Source organism: Oncorhynchus masou, chromosome 22 (genome assembly GCF_036934945.1).
Source record: "Oncorhynchus masou masou isolate Uvic2021 chromosome 22, UVic_Omas_1.1, whole genome shotgun sequence".
Classification (NCBI taxonomy): domain Eukaryota; kingdom Metazoa; phylum Chordata; class Actinopteri; order Salmoniformes; family Salmonidae; genus Oncorhynchus; species Oncorhynchus masou.
In genome coordinates this window covers 44,560,871-44,578,507 of record NC_088233.1, presented here as the reverse complement: position 1 = coordinate 44,578,507, position 17,637 = coordinate 44,560,871, and the positions used below count along the sequence as shown (strand labels likewise).

General features: G+C 43.6%; 1 protein-coding gene across 6 annotated transcripts in view; it reads right to left on the bottom strand.

Moving 5' to 3' along the window:
- The window catches only part of ptprz1a (protein tyrosine phosphatase receptor type Z1a), a 69,624-nt gene that overhangs the window by 35,517 nt on the left and 16,470 nt on the right, over positions 1–17,637 (bottom strand). For all 6 annotated transcript variants that reach the window (XM_064930320.1, XM_064930321.1, XM_064930322.1 and 3 more), the window contains exon 2: positions 3,406–3,477. In XM_064930320.1, the coding sequence (XP_064786392.1) occupies positions 3,406–3,477 (72 nt within the window). The remainder of the gene's footprint in view (positions 1–3,405; positions 3,478–17,637) is intronic.

Here is a 17,637-nt window from a genome sequence, read left to right as displayed (position 1 = left end):
CTATGACACTCCAAATTGAGCTCAGATGCATTAGGATAAATGCTTGGTAAAGATACCGTTCTTCCCTTTCTAAGAGAGGTAATAGACCGTTCATTTAGCGGTGATAATGACGGTACTGTACAGTGTTCGTATCCACATAAAGGTATGTCAGAGGAGCCTGTCTATTATGGTTTTAGGATAAGAAAGATCAGGGCTGAAGGGATGCATCGCGCAAAAGGCATGCACAGCAAAAGAGAATCCTTTCCACACACACACAACCGCAAGAGCATACACACACATGCAGATGATCAAATGGAAGCACACACACACCTGCATTATGATAGCACATACACACAATACATATTATCAAATAAAATCACACACACACGCAAACGCACACACACACACACACACACACACACACACACACACACACACACACACACACACACACACACACACACACACACACACACACACACACACACACACACACACACACACACACACACACAACCACAACTCACCACTCCAAGCCCTTTGGCTGGGAGGGCCCACCAGGCAGAATGATTCTTTAACTCTCATTAGCTTCTATATTGTGCATGAACAAAATTGTCCTTGCAATATTAATAAGGAATGTAGTGTATGTGTGTGTGTTTGTCTGTGTGTGTATGGGGAATGAACAAGTTTATCTGAACGTCGGGCGAACTCTCTCAACTGCTTTTCTATTTCTAATATATCTTCAAGCCTCCAACATAAACTTTCTGAAGCACAGGGTAGGTATAGTGTCCATAGGGCCATTGGACCAGGGCTGTTTTTCTGTTTATGCTAGTTATACAATAGGCCTATAGATGGGGAAGGTTATTGAGGACAGGGAAGTTGGGGAGGGACAGGGGCATGTTAGGGTGGCATTGGCAGTCGGAATACAGTTTGTCCCCCCGCCTGGCTGCCTGTGCCCACATGTCTGTGCCCTCACCCAATAATTTCCCCATTGTTGTGCCAGTCTCCCCATGTGTCACCCAGATTCAGTTTGTTGTGACGCCGACCGAGGCGAAAGGGGAGGTATGGGTAGGAGGTGTGGTAAAGAGATAGAGAGGGAGCAAAGGGAAGACGGAGAGAGAGCGTTGGGAAAGGTGTAGGAGTAGACTAGACAGTGAGAAGAAGGGGGGGAGTGAGAGAGAGAGAGAGAGAGAGAGAGAGAGAGAGAGAGAGAGAGAGAGAGAGAGAGAACACAAAGACAGCAAGGGGTGGAGAGAGGGGTGCAAGGAGGGAAAGAGAATACATTTTTTCTTGTCATGTCTAGTGAAAGCAAAGATTGACAGAGAGATGCCTGAGGGTCATTGTAAATATGTATGGTACATTTCCATGCCAAATTATGCATCTATTTTGTAGAATATGCTCTATTACTGACTTTGACAACTGTATAAAATATAAACATGCTAATAATACAAACTGTATCAAAGTCAATGTTGAATTGAAGAGAAATACACACATTTTGCTACACATCATACATTCTATGCCGTATTGGCTAGTCATAACCCATGTCATGTCTCATCCAACACAGATCAGACAAGCTAGGCTAAACAGCCGCTCCAAACCAGGAGCTGAATGTGCCCTACTTTCCAAATATGGGTCCCAGAGCTTAACACAGGGAATTCTCTCACCACCAGGGAATTCTCCATGGCTGAAAAAAGAAATAAAGGAATAGTCCCTGAGAAGAGAGTCCCTAGTGTTTTGTGTGTGCGCGGTGGGGTGTATTGTGTGTGTGCGGTGGCTTGTATTGTGTGTGTGCGGTGGGGTGTATTGTGTGTGTGCGGTGGGGTGTATTGTGTGTGTGTGTGTGTGTGTGTGTGTGTGTGTGTGTGTGTGTGTGTGTGTGTGTGTGTGTGTGTGTGTGTGTGTGTGTGTGTGTGTGTGTGTGTGTGTGTGTGTAATCCTCTGTCAAATGAGGCTACGCCAATACACTGCCGCTCTTGCACTGTTTAACAGCTTGTGTTACAATATTGTGTATATTTGGATGTTGTCAACATTAGTTGAAAAGAGATTGCGGGCCATATTCTGAACTTGAACCTCAGTGCAAATAAGTCTTCCTTTCTCATCTCCCCATCAATTCTTAACTGAAAACATTTCAGTTGAAACTTGTCTGCTCTTTCCCCCAACCAGTGGTTATTGAGTAAAGGAGAGAGAGAAGGCCATGCCATTTACTATAGGAACAAGGCTCCAAATGACCCCCAATGATAACCAATCCATTTCCTTGTTGATCTCTCTCCACACACAATGCCAAACGTCAGGCGAATTCATGAAGATCAAATGAATTTCTAAGGGGATACGTATTCAAATGCAAATCTCAAAATGGGACCATGGGGGGAAATTGGAATGGGTTCAAATGATCTTCAAGAGAAGGGGGGAGAATGCGTGAATGTTTTCTCAAATTATATTTTCAAATAGGACATTAATTCCCAGGGCTCTTTGGCATCCCCGTTTCAGAAGATATTCATGAAACCAAGCTATTCATTATGACCTGCATTGTAAACAGAATTATTGCCAAATTATTGCCAAATTATTCTCCAAATGGCCTACTCTTTTGATGTCTGCCGCACATGCACACACCTTTGTTCTTCCTCTCAAACAATGGCTGATATAGAGATGCCAGGAGTGGCCATTTCTAAGAAAATCCCAGTCTACTCCAAGGTACAAGCTTCGTGAGGAGAACAAGCTTCATGACTAGGCTACTCCATTTTTCTCTAACCAGTCAGACCAGTCTAGCCTAATAGGTTTACCATAACAGCTCTGTTAAAGGATGAGTCAAACCGATAAAGACAAAGTTAATCCCTTCTGATATTTTACACATGCACAGACTAGACCGTCTCTGTGGTTATCTGTTATTACATTACGCACATTACACACGCACATTACACGCGCACACACGGTACACGAGTCGCAAGCAACTACTAGTCTGTCACTACCAGCTCAAAACACTAGCGTTTCCCAGTCATCTATTTGATGCACACTACTTATCGATCACATACTGACTCACTGTGTGCCCGCGCACCTGCACACCCACAGGTGCACGCACACACACACACACACACACACACACACACACACACACACACACACACACACACACACACACACACACACACACACAAACACCTCATAAGAGGAGCTTTGAGGACACATTGTGGCAGTCCAGCAGACATCAAAGTCTTGTCTCCGCCAGAGTACCACTCCACTCCTGACCATGTGGATTCACGGCTAGTGAGGAACCCGTTCAATCTACAGGGTAACACTTCCAACTGGTCTTTGGTATTATAATGCTTCAAAATCACTTAGCTTCAATATATCAATCATTTATCCCAATGTATGCTGCTGAGATAGACGTAGAACAGTTAACCAAACTCGTCTGGTCCCCTACACACTTACCCGCATAGGACCAGTCGATGTCTTCTGAGAATTTGCGCTGGGCCCGGTATCCGTATCCTTGCACCAGTTCAGCTGCAACAGAAAGAAAATAGCTTTCAAAAACAGCTCTGTTTATGTCCAAATATGTAATTTGGTTAAATCAGCCTGGATATTCTTATCATGGCACCAGAGTTATTATACGTTCACACAGCCTCTAAATCCTATTGAGTTGGTCTGTTTTTATTTGAGAACTGGAAGACATCCACGTCACTTTGAAAGATCAATTCACGATACCCTCATTCCAAAAGATCATGGCAAAAAAATAAAATAACAACGCGTTATTATAAGTAACAATATTGCTTATAGGCCATTATGTGCAGTACAACATTGAGGACCACTCATTTAGAGTTAAATATGAGAAAATATCAGCAAAAGAGGGAGGTCTGAGATTGTACAATAAAAACAATCTGTTATCTTTTCCGTCCGTCTGAAGAAAGATTTACAGTGCCATCAATTTTGAGAATAATGATTTAATTGTCATTTCTTGTCAAAGATTTAATCAAAGTGCCATCATATTTTTTAAATTCTTCAAGAAAGTATTCACAGACAATTTTAAGCCTTGCCATTTTTCAAGACTTATTCCAGGAACATTCAAAATATTTGGCCTTGTGTTACCTGCTGAAAGGTGAATAGGATTAACATTGATTTAATTGCTTGCCCAAATACCCATAACAAGATGCTTTGCATTCAGGTGTTGTGTTACAAACATAACACTTTGCATTCAGGACATAAAGTTAATTTCTTAATTTTTTGCAGTTTTATTTTAGTGCCTTATTGCAAACAGCATGCATTTAGGTTAATATTGCGGAGTATCCACAATATTAAACTCTGTAACTGTTTTAAAGTCACCATTGGTCTCATGGTGAAATCCCTAAGCGGTTTCCTTCCTCTCCGGCAAACGAGTTAGAAAGGACGCCTGTATCTTTGTAGTAACTGGCTGTACTGATACACCATCAAAAGTGTAATTAATAACTTCACCATAATCAAAGGGATATTCAATGTTTGCTTTTTTTACCCATCTACCAATAGGTGCCCTTCTTTGCGAGGCATGGCAAAACCTCCCTGGTCTTTGGGGTTGAATCTGTGTTTGAAATGTACTGCTTGACTGAGGGACATTACAGATAATTGTATGTGTGGGGTACAGAGATGAGATAGTCATTAAAAAATGATGTTACCTTTTCATGTGTGAGTTCCAAATATCAGTAACGGTTGACCCCAATGTCAGTTTTATTATGCGCATGATGTCAGAATGCACTCACTGTTCCAAAATGTGATTTTTACGTAACAGTACAGTTAACCTGCGCTGCCCTCAAACCAAGGCACGCTACGCTGCCTGCTAATTGTCTATAGACAATGTTTCAACTTGCCAATTTCAAATTATTTTCTAACAACAGTTTGAAGTAGCCCATTTCACTGTTACAGACAATTTATCTTTGAGGCTTTACTGAGCCGGACAAACTTCTCTCTTCAACAAGAGCCCAAGCACTTCCCCAATGTTTCCCCAGATCAAATATGAACACATTGTGCATCTTTAGTCAGAACAGGCTCCAAACTCCACTATGGCCAAGACCAAAGAGCTGTCAAACAACACCAGAAACAAAATTGTAGACCTGCACCAGGCTGGGAAGACTGAATCTGCAATAGGTAAGCAGCTTGGTTTGAAGAAATCAACTGTGGGAGCAATTATTAGGAAATGGATAACATACAAGACCACTGATAATCTCCCTCGATCTGGGGCTCCACGCAAGATCTCACCCGTGGGGTCAAAATGATCACAAGAACGGTGAGCATGGGGGTGGAAACATCATGCTTTGGGGCTGTTTTTCTGCAAAGGGACGAGGACGACTGATCCGTGTAAAGGAAAGAATGAATGGGGCCATGTATCATGAGATTTTGAGTAAAAACCTCCTTCCATCAGCAAGGGCATTGAAGATGAAACGTGCCTGGGTCTTTCAGCATGACAATGATCCCAAACACACCGCCCGGGCAACGAAGGAGTGGCTTCGTAAGAAGCATTTCAAGGTCCTGGAGTGGCCTAGCCAGTCTCCAGATCTCAACCCCATAGAAAATCTTTGGAGGGAGTTGTAAAGTCCGTGTTGCCCAGCAACAGCCCCAAAACATCACTGCTCTAGAGGAGATCTGCATGGAGGAATGGGCCAAAATACCAGCAACAGTGTGTGAAAACCTTGTGAAGACGTAGAGAAAACGTTATACCCAACAAAGGGTATATAACAAAGTATTGAGATACACTTTTGTTATTGACCAAATACTTATTTTCCACCACAATTTGCAAATAAATGCATTAAAAATCCTACAATGTGATTTTCTGGATTTTTTTTCTCATTTTGTCTGTCATAGTTGAAGTGTACCTATGATGAAAATGACAAGCCTCATCTTTTTAAGTGGGAAAACTTGCACAATTGGTGGCTGACTAAATACGTTTTTGCCCCACTGTATATTGTCCTGTCGTTTCTACTGTAGCATACCATATGTATGTATGTATGTATGTATGTATGTATGTATGTATGTATGTATGTATGTATGTATGTATGTATGGAGCAAAATGTATTTCACTGTTTTATTCGCATGTTTTCAAGTACTGCTGACAAATAATGCATTCTGATTCTTGCATAGATTTTAATGGACACATAGGATGTGTGTAAAATACTTTTTTGAAGGTTGTACTGATTATGATGAGCTAATACTAAGCTATTTTTCAGCTATATGTGGCGCCATGTTTGCACAATGCATTCTGTAAGACCAAAGATGATAGTTCACTCAACTGACTTATGGTGTATTCAAGACAACTGGGAACTCAGAAAAATATTAGGTCGAATCATGATGTCAGTGATTTTCAGGTCAGAAGGTCAGAGTTCTAGAAAGAGGCCAGAGGTCTCGAGTTTAAATTCCGAGTTGGATGACCGTTCAAAACAGTTTTCCCCAGTTGGAGCTCATTTTTTTTTCAAGTTCCCAGTTGTCTTGAACGCACTGAAGTCGGAAGTCAGAGATTTCCGAGTTTCCAGTTGATTTCAACGCGGAATCAGATTGTAACTATGGTAGGTCAGGGTTGCCTGCTCAGACTGTAACGTTCAATGTCCTTTTCGTCTGAGGAGGAGTAGGAAATATCGGACCAATGCGCAGCATGGTACGTGTTCATGATATTTATTTGCCTGAACACTGAAATACAAAATAACAACGTGAATAAACGAAACAAACGAAACAGTCCCGTGTGAAACAAACACTCACATGGAAAAATAATCACCCACAAAACACGTGGGAAAAGGCTACCTAAGTATGATTCTCAATCAGAGACAACGAACGACACCTGCCTCTGATTGAGAACCATACCAGGCCAAACACATAACCACAACATGGAAAAACGAACATAGACTACCCACCCCAACTCACGCCCTTACCATACTAAAACAAAGACATAGCAAAAGAACTAAGGTCAGAACGTGACACAGACCCCATTTCCCATTTCCATTTCCAAATTTCTTCTGTTTGACCCCATTTATTGATAAATCCACCCTTCAAAGTAATGTTCCCTGCATCTTATCCCCCCATGATACCTTCCCCAATATCTACCCCCCATGAACTTATACACTGCGCCGACAGAGATGGCCGCCTCGCTTCGCATTCCTAGGAAACTATGCAGTTTTTTGTTTTTTTTACGTGTTATTTCTTACATTGGTACCCCAGGTCATCTTAGGTTTCATTACATACAGTCGAGAAGAACTACTGAATATAAGATCTGCGTCAACTCACCATCAGTATGACCAAGAATATGACTTTCGCGAAGCGGATCCTGTGTTCTGCCTTTCAACCAGGACAACGGAATGGATCCCAGCCAGTGACCCAAAAAAATGACTCCGTAAAAGAGGGAAACGAAGCGGTCTTCTGGTCAGACTACGTAGACGGGCACATCGTGCCCCACTTCCTAACATTCTTCTCGCCAATGTCCAGTCTCTTGACAACAAGGTTGATGAAATCCGAGCAAGGGTAGCATTCCAGAGGGACATCAGAGACTGTAACGTTCTTTGCTTCACGGAAACATGGCTCACTGGAGAGACGCTCTCGGTGGCGGTGCAGCCAGCGGGTTTCTCCACGCATCGCGCCGACAGAAACAAACACCTTTCTGGTAAAAAGAGGGGTGGGGGCGTATGCCTTATGGCTAACAAGACATGGTGTGATCACAGAAACATACAGGAATTCAAATCCTTCTGTTCACCTGATTTAGAATTCCTCACAATCAAATGTAGACCGCATTATCTACCAAGAGAATTCTCTTCAATTATAATCACAGCCGTATATATTCCCCCCCAAGCAGACACATCGATGGCTCTGAACGAACTTTATTTGACTCTTTGCAAACTGGAATCCATACATCCTGAGGCTGCATTCATTGTAGCTGGGGATTTTAACAAGGCTAATCTGAAAACAAGACTCCCTAAAATGTATCAGCATATCGATTGCGCCACCAGGGCTGGCAAAACCTTGGATCACTGTTATTCTAACTTCCGCGACGCATATAAGGCCCTGCCCCGCCCCCCTTTCGGAAAAGCTGACCACGACTCCATTTTGCTGATCCCTGCCTACAGACAGAAACTGAAACAAGAAGCTCCCACGCTGAGGTCTGTCCAACGCTGGTCCGACCAAGCTGATTCCACACTCCAAGACTGCTTCCATCACGTGGACTGGGACATGTTTCGTATTGCGTCAGGCAACAACATTGACGAATTCGCTGATTCGGTGTGCGAGTTCATTAGAATGTGTGTTGAAGATGTCGTTCCCATAGCAACGATTAAAACATTCCCTAACCAGAAACCGTGGATTGATGGCAGCATTCGCGTGAAACTGAAAGCGCGAACCACTGCTTTTAATCAGGGCAAGGTGACTGGTAATATGACCGAATACAAACAGTGCAGCTATTCCCTCCGAAAGGCTATCAAACAAGCTAAGCGTCAGTATAGAGACAAAGTAGAATCTCAATTCAACGGCTCAGACACAAGAGGTATGTGGCAGGGTCTACAGTCAATCACGGACTATAAGAAGAAACCCAGCTCAGTCACAGACCAGGATGTCTTGCTCCCAGGCAGACTAAATAACTTTTTTGCCCGCTTTGAGGACAACACAGTGCCACTGACACGGCCTGCAACGGAAACATGCAGTCTCTCCTTCACTGCAGCCGAGGTGAGTAAAACATTTAAACGTGTTAACCCTCGCAAGGCTGCAGGCCCAGACAGCATCCCCAACCGCGCCCTCAGAGCATGCGCAGACCAGCTGGCTGGTGTGTTTACAGACATATTCAATCAATCCCTATACTAGTCTGCTGTTCCCACATGCTTCAAGAGGGCCACCATTGTTCCTGTTCCCAGGAAAGCTAAGGTAACTCAGCTAAACGACTACCGCCCCGTATCACTCACTTCCGTCGTCATGAAGTGCTTTGAGAGACTAGTCAAGGACCATATCACCTCCACCCTACCTGACACCCTAGACCCACTCCAATTTGCTTCCCGCCCAAATAGGTCCACAGACGACGCAATCTCAACCACACTGCACACTGCCCTAACCCATCTGGACAAGAGGAATACCTATGTGAGAATGCTGTTCATCGACTACAGCTCGGCATTTAACACCATAGTACCCTCCAAGCTCGTTATCAAGCTCGAGACCCTGGGTCTCGACCCCGCCCTGTGCAACTGGGTACTGGACTTCCTGACGGGCCGCCCCCAGGTGGTGAGGGTAGGCAACTACATCTCCACCCCGCTGATCCTCAACACTGGGGTCCCACAAGGGTGCGTTCTGAGCCCTCTCCTGTACTCCCTGTTCACCCACGACTGCGCGGCAACGCACGCCTCCAACTCAATCATCAAGTTTGCGGACGACACAACAGTGGTAGGCTTGATTACCAACAACGACGAGACGGCCTACAGGGAGGAGGTGAGGGCCCTCGGAGTGTGGTGTCAGGACAATAACCTCACACTCAACGTCAACAAAACTAAGGAGATGATTGTGGACTTCAGGAAACAGCAGAGGGAACACCCCCCTATCCACATCGATGGAACAGTAGTGGAGAGGGTAGTAAGTTTTAAGTTCCTCGGCATACACATCACAGACAAACTGAACTGGTCCACTCACACAGACAGCATCGTGAAGAAGGCGCAGCAGCGCCTCTTCAATCTCAGGAGACTGAAGAAATTCGGCTTGTCACCAAAAGCACTCACAAACTTCTACAGATGCACAATCGAGAGCATCCTGGCGGGCTGTATCACCGCCTGGTACGGCAACTGCTCCGCCCACAACCGTAAGGCTCTCCAGAGGGTAGTGAGGTCTGCACAACGTATCACCGGGGGCAAACTACCTGCCCTCCAGGACACCTACACCACCCGATGTTACAGGAAGGCCATAAAGATCATCAAGGACAACACCCACCCGAGCCACTGCCTGTTCACCCCGCTATCATCCAGAAGGCGAGGTCAGTACAGGTGCATAAAAGCTGGGACCCAGAGACTGAAAAACAGCTTCTATCTCAAGGCCATCAGACTGTTAAACAGCAACCACTAACATTGAGTGGCTGCTGCCAACACACTGACTCAACTCCAGCCACTTCAATAATGCGAATTGATGGGAAAGGATGTAAAATATATCACTAGCCACTTTAAACAATGCTACCTAATATAATGTTTACATACCCTACATTATTCATCTCATATGTATACGTATATACTGTACTCTATCATCTACTGCATCCTTATATAATACATGCATCACTAGCCACTTTAACTATGCCACTTTGTTTACATACTCATCTCATATGTATATACTGTACTCAATACCATCTACTGTATCTTGCCTATGCTGCTCTGCACCATCACTCATTCATATCTTTATGTACATATTCTTTATCCCCTTACTCTGTGTATAAGAAATTAGTTTTGGAATTGTTAGTTAGATTACTTGTTGGTTATTACTGCATTATCGGAACTGGAAGCACAAGCATTTCGCTACACTCGCATTAACATCTGGTAACCATGTGTATGTGACAAATAAAATTTGATTTGATTTGAAGAACGTCGAAGATTTGTTAAAATGCTTTCAAGTGGCCAAACTAAGTTAATATTTTTCAAGCAATGAGTGCAACCATCTTTGTCTTTGACTTTGTTTACGTGCATCTTATAGTGAATGGCATTCTGGGATTAGAGAGTTTTCACTTGTCAAACATGAACCATCATAAAGAATTTAGCTGCTGTTAGCTTAGCTGACACGCATCTCTTTTCTAAACAATAAAAGGTAAAGTTGAGGAATAAAGTTGTGAAGACCTTTATTTCCCAGCAGTACAAAACATTGTTTACATGCTTTTCAAACAACGATGCTTTTTAGACGCGTTTGTTGCATTATACGTTCTGTTGCTACTGTTCCAATCACATATTGGTGATGGAACGCTGCAGGTACCATTCAAAAATGATCACAATATGTGAGCGTACGCATCAAAGAGTTCAACACTATTATTGCACATAGAGTGAGTCCATGCAAATTCTTATGTGACTTTGTTAAGCAAATTCTTACTCCTGAACTGATTTAGGCTTGCCATAACAAAGGGGTTGAATACTTATTGACTCATGACATTTCAGCTTTTCATTTTCTATTAATTTATAAAAATGTATAAAAACATAATTACACTTTGGCATTATGGGGTATTGCATGTAGGCCAGCAACACAACATCTCCATTTAATCCATTTTAAATTCAGGCTGTAACCCAACAAAATGTGGAAAAAGACAAGGGGTGTGTCTACATAACTGATGGCACTGTAGGTCTGCAGCACACAGACCATTAACATAATGCACTCTGGGGGTTGTCTGTGGAATATATCCATGCGTGTTTGTTTACATGTCTCTAGAAAACCATCCGTGCACGCACGCACGCAAACACACACACACACCTCACCAGCAGACAGAATTCTCCTTGCATTTCACTGTACCAGTGCTGCAGAATGATTAGGAGGGGATAGTTTATTATTACAATGCCCTATGAGTCCTGTCTGGAAAATGAATTGGAGCCAGATCCCTCAGGGCTACACTGCCAGGCAATTACGGAAGAGCTACTGTCAGAACCAACATGCCTCATTATCATAGCTTGCAAAAAGCACCTGCTCACTAAAGCATAGGGAAACAAACCGATTACACCAAACGTTCTGGAAATGTTGCTGAAGCCAAGTGATGTCCACGAATGGGAGACGAAGATGTGCTACATTTCTGCAACATGAATAACGCCAAAGGTTTTCAAAAAGCGTGGACATGAGGGACCCTCGCAGAGCGACTGATCGAAAGCAGGAGGAACTGATTAGAAGAGAGGGTACCGGTTTGACCTTTTCCAAACATGTTCAACCTTTAAACAACATTCCTCCGTAGTTGAGCATTTTGTCTACAAAAGATTGTCATCTGGGGGGGATGAAAGAAGCTTGTTATCCTTTATAAAAAAAACTAATTCACTTACAAATGCATAGGCCCCAAAGTCCAACAGTACTGGAAACGTGCTGGAAGGGTCAATGTAAAAAGAATATATCTACGTCAACACAGTACGGCTTGGGTTGGCACAATCGTGTGAAAAGGGTCTTAAACCATGTCCAAATCTTGACCTGACCTGACTCTGGTTGGAAGAAGATGAGGATGGGGACTCGTGCTCTGCTGGGCTGTTTTCATGTTTGCCTGTGATATCATTTCTCTGTCTAATCCTGGATTAAATGGCTTTGACCAAGCAAAAGTCCACTTTTCTCACAATCTTCCCAAAGCAGTATACCAGTAACTCTTCTGGGGAGTTCAAAGAATGCCGCTGCAGAGCATTTGCTATGTGTTGTATACTGAGCTGGTTTAAATAGCCATTAAGGATATCATCCAAAAGGTGCAAAGGGATATAGTCCCGCAACTAAATCATATTTAGGAAACTAGAAGTGATAAATAGCTCTATTTTTTTCCCTTTTCGCATTCTCTTCACTATTATCTCTATCTTGTGGACTTCCTCACATTGTTGGACTTCACTGGTCTGTGCCCGCCTAACACTGGGGTCAGCCAAGGGTCATGACCTCTCGTTAAAAGGTCAGGGGTTGGAAGTTCACTCACACACAACCCTTTGTCTTCTTTGGCCTTAAAGCAACGCGTTTCTTTCCAACACAGGGACATCTCTACAAGGGATTCCTCTCCTCCTCTCTTCTCCCTCGCTAATCCGAGAGATATGATTGCCTACAAGAGTATTTGGCGTCCTATTCTTTCTGTTCAGTGCAGATGAGGGAAGGGTACAAGGAGAGGAAACCTTTAATGATTATTGAGATACGGCCTCACTGTCCCTATCTCCCTTGGCTGACCTTCTGATGTACCGTACTGAGACCATACAGAAAGGAATGGAAGCCGGCAATGATATTTTCTACTCATACTTCTGTGATGTTAATTGGCTAATTCATGTAGGAGAGACAACTGTAGCTCTCTTACCGCTCATCCTCCTTTCCTCTCTGTTTCGCAAATTACTTTTATTTATATCTCTGCCATGTTCCTTTTCCTCCCTGAGATGTGTTGGACATACAGTAAGTAGGGTCTATAGCAGGGCTGTTCAATTCTGGTCCTGGTGGGTCGAAAAACGACCGTTTTTTGTTCCTAACTGTTAGTTAATCGCACTCACCTGGTTTTGCAGGTCTGAATTAGTCCCTTATTAGGAGAAGATGAAAACTAGTAGTGTTTCGGCCCTCCAGGACCGACATTGAACAGCCCTGGCTACTGAACTCCTTATGCCCATCTGTCATCAGCTTATTCCTCTCCCTCATGTCTCTCTTCTCTCTCTCTCCATCCATCTCAATCTCTCTCGAAGCTACAAACTTCTTCTCCCACTTGATCAGTATCTGCATCTATCTCTCTCAGCCTCAGTCTTTTCCTCTCAGCCTCAGTCTTTTCTCCTCTGTCCCTCTCTCTCTTTATCTCTCTCTCTCTCTCTCATCTTATCCAGTTTGTCTAGAGACCTAACTTCTCTATTTCACCAGTACAGCAGTCACTCACATGCCAGTGTTCTGTCTATAGAGTGTAAACAATGGCTTTCACATGAGACACCTGTCCATTTCCAACACCGGTTCATTCAATAGGCTTGATTATATTACACCGTGTGTGTGTGTGTGTGTGTGTGTGTGTGTGTGTGTGTGTGTGTGTGTGTGTGTGTGTGTGTGTGTGTGTGTGTGTGTGTGTGTGTGTGTGTGTGTGTGTGCCTGTTTGACTACATATGTTTGTGAAGTGCACTTGTGTATCACCATGCATATCCCTATTTAACATCAACAGAGGGTTACAACATGGGCTCGTCTTGCTTTGTCCTGTGATCCTCTTTAAGGATCAGTGGTGCACCTGTGACTGAAAGGGAACAAAAAGCTTTCCTTAAATTACAACCTGGGCTGCTTAACTCATTGTGGCCCAGTGCCTCCATTTGCGGCATTTCTGTATTGAAAACTACAATTGTCTCGACAGACATTGAGCATCTTTCGAAAATGGATTGTGTGAAACTATCCAAGGATCTAAAAAGGCTTTTGAGAGTGCACATTTGCTTTACACGGCTTGTACAGTGCTACCATCTCATGTAGTTATCACAAGAGGTCGTCCCAAGTAACTGAAAGCTACACTCCCAGACAGATACTTCTTGTCCCATTGTCTTGTCGAGTTGTCTCCTTGATTGCCTGCCCCTGTCTAAATGCCCCCCCCCCCCCCCTCCCCCTCCCCCCCGGTTCGGATTCACTCAATCATCAGAGGTTTTTATTTCACCAAGGGGGTTAGCCTCATAGCCTACATCCAGACACCAGGTTTCAATTTCCTGTTGTAACTTTGTCTGAATGGAGTTTGGACAAACAAAAACCAGTCTGAATGGCACGTCGCTCGTACATGCGCAGATCAAACAGCCCATAGATTCAGTTACAGTGAGAATACAAAGAGCACATCTGCTAAAACAAGCGTGACCACGGTAGAACTGAAATATTCATGCACATACAGTAAGTACAGCAGGAAGGCCATTGGAAAACATTCTATTTAAAACCGGGGAGCGGACTGTGGATCTGTCTCTGTCCGTTCCGTTCAAACGTTCGTCACATGCGATATCTCAGCACTAGGAGGATTTTCCAGAAACTTGGGTTAATGATGCGTCTAGCCATAGAGATCAGGCTTTTACAAAACTCTACTGATTGGCCTAAGGCGGAAACTATAGTAATTAACTGAAATGTGTTTGTCACAAGCAGTATCTCAATTGGCCCAAGGGGGGGGAGTGCTGCTGCTGCATCACTCATGGGGGACGACATGTTTACTGTTGCCTTGTTAATTGCTTCTTTTATTCAAGGGAATAATGTCGGTGAAGAATGAATGTCAATCCCTAAAAAACATTGACTGTCGAAAGCTTTGTTGAACTCCTGCTATAAAACTCTACTACCTCATTATCCTCATCAGAATGTAAAACGTCAGTTGGTAGTAAATCAAGTGGTGCTGGTGGGTTTGATGACTCAGCCATATAATGTGTGAAACAATGGTGGGAAGAATGTGCGGTCTCACTTTACAGTGCTCATGAATTAATGAAGAAGGTTTAAAACACACACAGACGTTCAGGGTGAATGGTGGAGGAGGTTAAACTAATAGTAACGATGGGGCGGACAGATTCATTCTGCATTTCTCTGAACGATAATACTGTAGTCAGCTGAACAAGAGTTTTTATCACACATTTTTCCCATTACAATATCCTTTCAGTGATAATTGAATCTGAATCCTGCCTGACGCTCAACATTGAGGACGGGAGTTATGAAGTCCTGCAACTCAAGAGAGGGACTGAATAGTTCCCCCAAAATGCTTGTCCAGTGAGGGGAGATACTTTATTGTAAGACTTCTCCTCAGTATAAGTAATCCTGAGCTTACTAGTTAGAGAGAAGGAGAGACACGGAGAGGGAGAGAGAGTAAAGAGAGAGAGAGAGAGAGAGAGAGAGAGAGAGAGAGAGAAAAGAGAGCAAGAGAGTAAAGAGGGAGAAAAAGAGAGCAAGAGAGTAAAGAGGGAGAAAAAGAGAGCAAGAGAGTAAAGAGGGAGAAAAAGAGAGCAAGAGAGTAAAGAGGGAGAGAGAAAAAGAGAGAGAGAGTAAAGCGAGAGGGAGAGGGAGAGAGTAAAGAGAGAGGGAGAGAGAGTAAAGAGGGAGAAAAAGAGAGCAAGAGAGTAAAGAGGGAGAGAGAAAAAGAGAGAGAGAGAGTAAAGCGAGAGGGAGAGAGTAAAGAGAGAGGGAGAGAGAGTAAAGAGAGGGAGAAAAAGAGAGCGAGAGTAAAGAGAGAGAGTAAAAAGAGAGAGAGAGAGAGAGAAAGAAAGGCCACCAAAGACATCTGTGTGTTTCTCCAACAGAGGGTGGCCAGCCAGCCTTGTGTGTGTATGTAGCCTATAGAAGGCTGTGGGTCTGTGAAGCATCCATCATGCTGCTGCATGGTGAATAAAAGGATTAACCAGACCTTGGGAGACACTGGCTAGCCCACGGAGCAGGAGCACAGAATTCTACTTTAGCCAGAAAGGTTGAGTAAGGCAGCCCATGGCAATGGGGACCTCTTGAAACCCAACAAATGTGCAGTTCCTCTCCAGAGGTCACTGAGAAAGTTACAGCAGAAGACCCCGTTTGATATAAAGAAGTGTCATGCTAAGTGTGGCTGTCTTCCGTTGTAAACCAACAGACAGGCAAAGGAAGTAGTCAAAGTGGTCACGGGTAAACAGACAACCGGCTTCTATTACTACACCCCCTCACACACCCTGCATTCACACAGAACCTGTGCCAATCATTTCATTGGCAATAGCCAATGTCATATCTCAGTTCCCAGGTTGCATCGAGACAGTAGGGTAGAGGTGCAAATCCTCCATGGAGTGATGCCACCAAACACACAAAGGCAGCCTGTCATTCATTCAATAAGGATTACCATACACATATAAACTGGCAAGTTCTACAATGCATCATTTTGCTTGGGTGGGAAAGCATGACTGATGGTCTTTGGGGATTCCTGTTTGATGGTGTGTATATATAATTGGTATATATATATATTTATATATATGTGTGTGTGTGTGTTTCGTGTGGTGTGAGTCCAGCTGCTGATCTGAGATCTGCAACATGCCACACTTATTAGCCCAGGGCAGTCTGCTCTCTAAACTGATAATGTGGCAGCACAGCTGGAGCATTAGGGAAAGGGGATACCAATTCAGTAGCACAACTGAATGCATTCAACCGGAATATGTATTCCGCATTTAACCCCACCTCTCTGAATCAGTGAAGTGCGGAAGGGTGGAGGGTAGGGCTGCCTTAATCGATGTCCACGTCATTGGCTCACACACTTCAACAGCGGGGGTGGCAATAACACTAAATGCATCATCAATTATCCTGAGGGCCATCGTTTTTTTATTTTTTATTTTCAGGGCCACTGACCAAAGCGCCTGGAATTTGCACACAAGGAAGAAGTACATGGACACTGGTTCAAACCAACAAAGGGAGTTGTAATAGAATACTTTAAACTTCCTTGTTGGATGTTGAATACTTCAAATGAACCATTTGCCGTCACATCAGGACTGAGTTGATGATAAACATCTGTAACTCAAAAGATAATATTTGACTACGGGCCGGGTTTAATCAAACCTGCCGTAGCAATGTTTATCCAGTTTCATTATTTACATAACTAAACCTACTGCCCACACACTGATCTCAAAGATCCTACCTGTGAGATGAGTCGACGTTGTAAGTCGCTCTGGATAAGAGCGTCTGCCAAATGACTTAAATGTAAATGTAATGTAAATGTTGTAGTTTATAGTGTCCAAGCACATCATGCAGCTTTAGTGACGACGCAGAGAAAAGGTTTCTGTCTAAACGCCGATGTCTAAAATCAGGGTTCTCCAATCCTTGTCCTGAAGAGAAAGTCCAGGCTTTCATTCCAGCCCCTCAGTAAAACACAACAGACCGAAGGCCCTGAACAGTTGATTATTTGATTACTGTGTTAGTAATGGGCTGGGGGAAAAGCATGCACTCACCCAGTATTTCCCCAGGACTAGAGTTGGAGGATCCTGGTTTAATTGTGGATTGAACTGATTTGATCCTTGTATACACATGGCTGTACAGTGCTGGCTCTTGTCCAGACTGTGGAGGATTCTAGAATGATTCCACATTCTGTAGAGT